General features: G+C 43.6%; 1 protein-coding gene across 1 annotated transcript in view; it reads left to right on the top strand.

Annotated features, from left to right (window-relative positions):
• The first annotated feature begins 7912 nt into the window (after positions 1 to 7912).
• Positions 7913 to 9733, top strand: part of jph3 (junctophilin 3) — a 72765-nt gene continuing 70944 nt past the window's right edge. The window contains exon 1 of the mRNA XM_031310204.2: positions 7913 to 9710. Coding sequence (XP_031166064.1) covers positions 9329 to 9710 — 382 coding nt within the window. The 5' untranslated portion in view covers positions 7913 to 9328. The remainder of the gene's footprint in view (positions 9711 to 9733) is intronic.

The raw sequence follows: 9733 nt of genomic DNA, 5'->3' as shown, positions 1-9733 counted from the left end.
GTGGAACAGATCGTGCAGGTCGTATCCTTGGTAAAACAGTATTATCTTGCGCATGTGCAGAACGGATCGTGTAGGCAGAACGGATCGTGTACCGACACCCCCCAAAAAAGACTCAATGGAAGAAGGTATACTTTATTAATCCTACAAGGGGAAATTCTATTTTTTCACTTTACTTCACAGCCCAAATAGAACCTATACACATGCATTATGTATGGAGAGGTGTCAGACCGAGGGGGCTGCCTCACAGGATGGCCCTGCTTTTCAATGTCTTGCTCAAGGGCACCTAGGCAGGTGAACTAGCACCTCTCCAGTTACCAGTCTACGCTCCGCACTCAGTCTTTCTGGGATCCTGAACAGCGACCCTTTTAAAGGTAAATATGGTGCAAAATGTGAGAGCTTGTAGACTTGATGTGAGCACGACGTGAGAACTTGCAGAGCAAAAATCTGAACTTGTATGTTAAAATTTGTACTTTTTTAGTACGTAAAACTATTCACACACATGAGCTGAATTTGAAGTCACAGAGTGGGTAGTCTATATCCACACCGTTCCACTTCTTGGATTGTTCTCGTTCTGCCGGAAATTTCGCTGGATGTCGCTCTTTTCGGATGTCCGTTTTTGTCCGTTTTTTATAGCATCGTTACTCCTATTTTAGTTTGGCTTGTTTTCATTCTGGCTTGTCATCGTTCAAAAAAACACCAAAAAAACCCAAAAACCTATCCAGATAAATTGCGCCTTCCGGATCGAATTAATTTGATTGTGGTTGGATGAGAAGTATAAATATATACCATTCCGACACCCTATTGGTTTGTATGCGATCCATCGCACCTGCCCATGACACAAATCACGTCACACTCCAGCAAGGAAATAGCAGACATATGTAGCCTACTAAGAGCGAAATGGCCCAACCAAGCACCAGCGAGGAGGTTGGTAGCCAGGAAGACCAGCCAACCTTTCTACATCCTTGGCCGTACCTGGAAGAATTTTTCGAAATGGTTGGGTGCAAAAAAACATTTCAAACTCCTTTCAAATGCGCTGCAAGCTCTGCTCATCCAAGTACCATGAGCTAATTTTCAAAACTTGCCGTCTAATTTGAAAAAGCATATTGATATAATTTTTTTCCCCTTACATTGCTTTTACTATTATACTTACACTTTTACTTGAGTTGATACTTCAACTTCTACAGAAGTCTTTTTAAACCCTAGTATCTATACTTCTACCTGAGTAATGAATGTGAATACTTTTGACACCTCTGATGAGGACTATGGTTAACTGCTCCTCAGATCTCTGCAGTGTAAATCCAGCCAGCTAGCTAGACTATCTGTCCAATCTGAGTTTTCTGTTGAACGACAAACTTTTGAACGTAAACATGTTCCATCAAAACAAGTTCCTTCTCGAGGCTATTTTGCAACAGCACCGTGGCTCTGCTCGGTGCTTAGCGCCGCCCAAGACGACTGTGATTGGTTTAAAGAAATGCCAATAAATGAGAGCACGTTTTTCTCCCATCCCGGAATGCTGTGTGGACTAGCTAGACCTTCCTCCGAAGCGCTGTGGAGGAAGGTCTGGTAAAGCGAGACTACAGAGTGAGCTACTGCCAACAGCATGGATGCTGCTGGTTAACCCCCTGTCTACCACTATAGCTGCTGTCAAAACCACCACAATACATGTGTATGGATCCAGGGTGCGATTTTCCGGTGGGATGTGTGGGATTTCCCCCTTTCTGGTCTGCCTCTGCTGAATTATTTTTATCCCCCCCCCAAAAAATGATCATCTACTTCACCAATAGCCTAGATCATGTACTAATTTGTATCTAAAATAGAAGTATTTTAAAGTAAGAAGCGCTGTAACATGAACAGTCTATAGTGTGATAGAACAATAAAATCCGAGCGGCAGTTGCTGATTGTATTTAGCCGCTACAGAGCTCCGGGACGCCGGCTACCAGCGGCAGTTGTTTAGCCTCAGACTCTGAGCCGGGTACAGGCACCGCCAGATGACGGTCCTTTCAGGGGCCGTGTAGTGGAGTTTAGCCAGAAAAAGTGAGCTTCATGCGGCGATGACAGTGACGTTTAGGCACAAAAATGTCCAGATACATTTTGGAAAAAGATTGGATTTGAATTAAAATACTCCAGAGGAACGAACAAGCATTTCCTGGGTGAAAGTTTCGCCACAAAGTGAACTCCGCTCTCCGGCTTAAAAGCGCTGTGTTTTATGTTTCATTATGAGATTATTTTCCATTGAATTTTGAAGTGCATAAGTGTTTTGTCATGCCTGGTCGAGTGGCACTTTATCCATGGTATTGAAAGGGGGATTTAATTCTTGCATGTTTTGTTTTGTTGTGCATGATCAACCCCCTCCCCCTCTCTGTTTTCTTCACAAATCGCACCCTGTATGGATCAGAAGAGACAGTCATGCACCGAAAAACAAGAAACGCAAATGCCATCTTACTTACTTACTTACCAGTTACTATTAGCTATGTAATCTTGTTACATCCTTATGAATATATAATATAGGCCTATATAATTGTGACAAATGTAATTTTTGTTAAACATTGATTTAAGACCTATACAACCCCTTATACATAATTTCACTCATGCTCTGCTTTTTACAATATGTGACCCAGTAACCATTATCCATGAGTGTGTCAGCGCCTTCTCATTCCTTCTGTTCACATGTTGTCATGGATTTGTTAGGGCAGACTCATGTGTTACTAACTTCTCTAAATCCTAATCCTTTTGTTGTGGTCAGGAAATCACACTGAGTGTGCATCGCCCTGCCCTCTGAATGCCTCTCTCTCTCTCTCTCTCTCTCTCTCTCTCTCTCTCTCTCTCTCTACTACCAGTGTGTTTAGAGGCCTAAACCTTAATCCCCAGCCTCACAGTAATTTTATTACCATAATCTGGGCTGGAATTGGTTTAGCTCTCACAGACATTGACAGACAGAAGAACAACCAAACAGGAAAGCTGCAGGGAGGACCTGAACGGAAAAAAGAGTACATGGGAAGAAGTGTGAGAGAGGAATGAAGTTTGTGATATGAGGAGGAAGGATGAGAGGACAGTCAGGGAGAGGTAAGAGGGCACAGATTAAAAGAGTGGTCTAGGTAGTTAATCTAAAATAATTTTAGTAACATTTGTATCATCTGGTGTTTCCTTTACCCACTATGAGATCTAAACATCTGTTAGGTGACATGGGCACAAAAGTCAAAAAGGAGGTCCAGGGCGAGGGTGTTATTTTAATCCTCCTCTCACAAACACCACTGCGATGCCCTTTAGCAAGGCACTTAAAGGATCAATCCACTCTGAATTACATAGGTCAGAAAAGTGCTGCTCCAAACCCCAACCAGCACAATGCTGGCAAGTCAAAAACGTGTACCAACAGCAGTGAAGAACACATTCAAATAAATGCATATTTCACAATTCAGTAAACTATTTTTGTGCCATGTGCAGGCATCCATCAGGAAGAACTCTTTTTTTTAAAAGATTTTTTTATTATTAGACAGTGATATAGATCAGAGAGGAGGGAGAGAAAGAGAGGGGATGACACGCAGCAAAGGGCCGCAAGTAGGATTTGAACCCGGGCCGCTGCAAAGGACTAGGACATTATCTATTGGCCCAAAACATGGAAGCCTGAGGGACCCTGAAATACCTTTTCAGCATATACACCCAGTTAGCAACTTACATTGGAACAAATGGGGCACCATCTGGGAACACGTTTTCTTAATACCGCCATGGCTTGCCCCCTTTGACATTTGCAGCACAAGCTCCATATCAGTGTCAACGTAATCTTTACAAACAGATAACTGCATATGAATGCAGAATCTGTAGGCAGCAAGACAAGATTTTGGTATCGGAGGCGTTCTGGTTTCCGTTTGTAGTCTGAGTAGTATTGACCAATCACGTTTCAGCGGGGTAAACGGTCCGTATGGAGAGCAAAAGAGTCAGAACGCATTGGCCAAAATGCAATCCATCGGCTATCGTCTAACAACGATATAGCATTTTTATTAGCCTAACATCCAGTCGGATGTACCTCCTCTGTTGTAGCCAGTCAGACCATAGTCTAGTGCTGACACAGCACTGTGGAGATAGGTCTGGCTGTGTGAGACTAGCTTTATTTTTTGTAATTTTTTTGTAATGATTTTTAAATGTATCTGCATTCATATGCAGAAATCTGTCAAAAGCCAAAAGCCAAAATGCCAAAAACACCTACAAAAAGTATCTACACTATGTTTGTCTACTGTGTGGGACTCAAACAAATTGATTTCAAAGTCGGATTATAAAATTGCCTTTGACAGAAGCTTAACCAAATGTGTAACAATCCTGTTGTGGACGTTGTCTCTCAAATCCAACTTCATTCACACGTCTCAAGTTGCTAATCGGACTGTAAACAATGACCGGCGCAAATAAGAGGAAGTTTTGGCCGGGATATCGTTATCTGGATATCCACTGGCTACACCAGAAGCCACGAAATGTTGGCCATTGCCCCCAGAGGCTAAATTGTCAGCAGCCAATGGGGTCGACTGTAAATGGCTTTAATTTGAAACAAAAAATAAATAAAAATTCAACCCCGGCTCTCAGCTATTCTTTTCTTGATGTTGCATTGCAGAAAATTGCGGCAAACCAATCATAGCCCTGGAACAAAATGGCATGTTGCTTTTTAAATTCAATCACAACTCAGTTGAGTTCTTTTACTTGTGGTGTGTCAACTGTAAATGTCCCCATAGGGCAAGAGTGTTAATAGTGAGCACAGACAATGATTTCTTAACCTCGTAACCATGTGCTTTAAGTAAACTTTGGAGCTTTATGGAGCTCCCTTACCATCAAGCAGGGATCAGCAACCTTAGGCACACGGTAGCTCAACCAATGGCACACTAGCAATAATTGTTTTTTTTTTGGAAATGTTCCAATCCGCATGACAAATTACCTCTTTTTTATCAAAGCCATTGACAGGAGCACAGCCTTTTATTTACGTTAGTTTGATTGACTTTTTCTCCATTTGCATTCCGCGAAGACCCGCCCTACTCTGCCTCTGATTGGCTAGTACTCATTGCCTTCTTATAAGAATGCGGCGTAAAAGGGGAAACCAAGTAACACTACCTATGCAGGCTCGGTAGATGATGGCAGGCCTAATGCTGATATGGCACACTGATTAACAAGAACGTTTTGAAATGGCACTTCATATTAAAAAGGTTGCCGACCCCTGAGCTAGCATTTCATGGTTGGTACCAATGAATTCCTTAGGTCGTCTGTTTGTGTAATTACTCTCAGAGCGGGGAGACAAAAATGTTTATATGGTACCAGTATCTCCACTCTAGCTTTTAAACCAGCCTCACCGATTCTTCTGCGGGTCTCTCAGGATTAATCTGTCAAACTGTTTGGAATTAGCATTTATCTAATAAAACGGGACGCCTCTGTATGTATGTGTGTGTGTGTGTGTGTGTGTGTGTGTGTGTGTGTGTGTGTGAATGTATGTATGTGCATCTGTCTTTGAAATATCTCATGAACCGTTCATCCAATCTACTTCACACTTGGTTTCCTGGGTTCCCGATAAACTTGGGGTTTGGATTTTGGAGCATTTGGAGCAATTTGGACAGCTTTGGATATTGGAAAAACTAACGTAAAAAAAGAAATAAATTCAACATTATTATGGATCCCACGCAACTTCTAGGCAAGTCCCACCCTACGAAGCAGCCCGATTGGTTGGGGTTAAGGCATTGACCTCGAGTAGTTAAGGTTAGGATAGCCAACTGGTCAGGGGATAGGACCTGAACAAATCGGGTTCTGTTACATTGCGTAAGCATGGACGCCAGGCCAATAGTAGTGTGTGAATTCTATTGAAAGGCGGGTCTTGCCTAGACGTTGCGTGGGTTCCATAATAACGCGTAAGTGTCTCCTCTTGGATTTCTTTCAACACTGGGGGGGAAGGGGTTTGTTTGAAAGGAGTTTGTTGGACTCCCCGCCACTGGGAGACTTATTTCACCAGAGCAAACCGGAGCCCATTAGTTGGCCGTTGAGGCAGCTCGATTTTGTCCAGATGCAGCTGCCAGCGTCTCAGGTGTCATATAGTCTGTTCCTGCACCTCCCCGAGAGATCTACAAACCTTATAATGTTTCGGCATGGTTTAGCCACCAAGCATTAGCATGAGCCACTTGTCAACGAAGCACATGGTAGTAAGCTGGATCGATATTGAAATATCATATCAATACATTTGATCTCTACTGTATTACTGTGTTGCAATGTGGCATGTAATGTTACTGAACATAATTCTCTGACATTGTAAGATTTAAAATTACTCTCTAATGTATCATCTGGTGTTTCCGGGCATTTGCCGGAAGTTAGAGTAACTAGCGGGGTCAAAGGTTATATGACACCATTAACAGGAGACCAAATGACACGCTCCGTGTCACTGATTAAAATGACTCTGGGTTTGAACATTGAAGGAAACATTTAGGATAATGTAAGTACACAACTAAACAAAATATATAACATAAGTATAGTTGTTTAGTCCAGGGGTCTTCAACATTTTTAAGCCAAGGACCCCTTAACTGGAAGAGAGACGGAGCAGGGACTCTCTACTACATATATTGTATAAAATGCTGCATATTAAACTGGACCTACAATAACATGTAGGGTGGCCCAAAACCTTTATACATACATTTTTTGCATAGAATACTAAGCTATTAAAATAGTTGTTGGAATGATTTTATAAATCTTGTTTTAATGTTAAACATACATGTGGCACTCTGAATCCTTATCTGTAGATGGCCTTAGTGACTACCTTACCTATAGGCCAAGTGGGCATTTATATTTGATAGTAATATGTTGAATTCATTTTAGGACTTTTCTAATTTTTAAAAAAAATGTAAAAGAAACGTAACCATAATTTGGAGGGCCCCCTGTATTGACTCTGAGGACCCCCTAGGGGTCGTAGACCCCCTGTTGAAGATCTCTGGTTTAGACATTTTATGCAGAAATGTTACATATTATATCTTTATGGTATGTCTGACAGAATGCAAGGTGAATATTAGAGGTGATGCAATTCTATATAAAGTCAATGGACAAATCTGTTCTTATATGTGTTAAAAGGTGCCTTGTACTTGAGGGCCGTGGAGTACAGGGCAATGTCACATTACCATTTTCACAGATTTTTCACCGAATTTGTCTGGTCTTGAGGGAAAATTGACTTGATTGTGTCAGGAAAAAGCAAGGATTTACTGTTGCAATGGCCACCATAGAGGGTGACCAAAAGAAATTAATGAGTATGATAGCATGACTATAGCCCACATATAATTTACCAACAACGAAAACGATTTAATGTTATGTTAGTCTTTAAAGGAATAGTTCAACATTCTGTTTGAAGCTAGAGCCAGGAGTTGATCATCTTAACTTAGCATAATGACTTAAAAAAGGGGGGAAGAGCCACCCTGGCTCTGTTAAAAGGTTAAGAAAAATCTGTCTACCATTACTAAAGTTCATTAGTTGACACTTTTGTGCCCAGCTAAGCTAACCAGCTGCTGTCTATAGCTTCATATTCACCATAAAGACGTAAGAGTGGTATCAATCTAACTCAGCAAGAAAGCAAATAGGAGTATTTGCTTTGAGGATTATTATACACTACGACTTGCAGTCATCGTTAGACTCTCAGATCAAGCCAACCATCTGAGAACCAACTGAGACAAGATGCAAAAAGAAAGACAAAGGGTGAGAAAATGATGAAAAGCTACAGGTGAGGAAGGAAGCAAGAAGCTTGTCTCTGTGCTGAGTGTATGTCTCTTTAAGAGCTGGAGTGTGCTATTGAGCAGGAGCAGGGGGGTTGGTTGGCTGCAATGGAACAGTCCTCTTTAATGAGCAGATTTTCTGAGCGAGAGAGACATACACACACACAGATCGAGAGAGAGAGAGAGAGAGAGAGAGAGAGAGAGAGAGAGAGAGAGAGAGATACAGAGAGAGAGAGAGAGAGATACAGAGATACAGCCTTAGGAGGAGATGAGATTGTAAGACCAAGACAGCAGGCAGGAAGGCAGGCAGGCTGTGCGTCAGCCGGCGCTCCATAGGGAAACATGGAGACAAGCAGGAGATGCTGAAGAGGACAGAACAAACCATAACAGGATCATACAGATGGATGTTATTTCATCAAGTAGGCAACCTGAAGGCAACAGAGGATAAACCACTTATGGACGCAGTGGATTAAAGACCTACAGACAGACTGAGAGAGGGAGAGGGAGAATAGAGAAGGAGAAATTAATTAATTCACTTGTTTATTTTCATTGTCTGTGTGTGCGCACTTGCTGTCAGAAAGACTGTGTGTGTGCCTGTGTACAGTGTGTACGTGCATAAGGCAGGAGACTGCATTGCTGCTCCCCAGCACCACACCATAGACAAAAAAGAAGGCAGCCGAGCAGATTACCTTATGTGTTTTTCCTTTTTTTTGTCTCTCTATGCATGTGTGTGTTCTTTCGCTGTGCAACCAGACACAGTGTGTGTGTGTGTGTGAAGGCTGAGAATAAGAAGAGGATGGTGAAGCCTAAAGTGAGCTGCAGATTCTGACTTTAAATAGTCTTTTTGTTTTTGGTCTGATCATCGGGACCGAGCTTAAGAAACAGAATATTTCTCTTTTTCTTTCTTTCTTCATCACACAACATGTTACAGCTCCAGTTAGGGCATCGATACTGATAAGAGAGCCTAAGGGTGGCTTCTATGCTGGAGGCTTGGAGGTTTGAAGGGCTGCCACCCGGGACACTTCTCGGCTCTACACCCCAGGGAGGTGTAGGCATCATCAGGTAGGAGGCGGCTGAACGCGGGGGTCTGAGCGGAAAGCAGGACAGGAGTAGGAATAAGAGTTGTGCGCGTGTGTCGTGGACTGTGTAGGCAGGCCGATGGCCAGCCGGTGGAACTGCCTGATGGTTTAAACTCCTGCTGAGAGAGGATAATGGCAGTTCTGGGCCCACTCTCGTCCTCTCTCACCTGCATCTTCCACAGCAAAGCTGGAAAGTGCTAGTCGATGCTACAAGGAGCCCACTGAGAGGATGGTGTGAACAGTCTCACCCATTCCCACCACGCCGGGAGACCCCTGACACCCCTGTGAGGGGGCCACGTTTTGTTGTTCACCTTGTTTCTCCTTCCTCTTCTCCAAACCAGCTGAAAACAAGGGGTGGCTTGATTTGTGTGGGAGTTCTCTCCCTCTCCTCATCCTCACCCCTGACCTCACCTACCTCCAAACTGAGCTCCATGGACTGGTTTTAGCACCAACCTGTCCTTTTTTCTCCCTTCGTTTTCTTTTTCTTTTCTTTTTCTTTTTGTCGAGGCTTCAGGGGAATTGCCAGGACCTGTTTCATGCATGTCCACTGGCGGCAGGTTCAACTTTGACGATGGGGGGTCATACTGCGGAGGGTGGGAGGAGGGCAAGGCACACGGGCACGGGATCTGCACAGGACCCAAGGGCCAGGGCGAGTACTGCGGTTCCTGGGCCCATGGCTTCGAGCTGCTGGGTGTCTACACTTGGCCCAGTGGGAACACCTACAAGGGCACCTGGGCTCAGGGCAAGAGACACGGTGTGGGCGTCGAGAATAAAGGCCGCTGGGTGTACAAGGGCGAGTGGACGCACGGCTTTAAGGGACGTTACGGCGTGCGGGAGAGCACAGGGACCAGCGGAAAGTACGAGGGGACTTGGAACAATGGGCTGCAGGACGGATACGGAACAGAGACGTATTCAGATGGAGGTAAGAGGAGGAGGAGAGACACA

This window comes from Sander lucioperca, chromosome 7 (assembly GCF_008315115.2).
Source record: "Sander lucioperca isolate FBNREF2018 chromosome 7, SLUC_FBN_1.2, whole genome shotgun sequence".
Lineage (NCBI taxonomy): Eukaryota > Metazoa > Chordata > Actinopteri > Perciformes > Percidae > Sander > Sander lucioperca.
The sequence above is the reverse complement of the archived record's forward strand: the minus strand, read 5'-3'. Positions and strand labels throughout refer to the sequence as shown.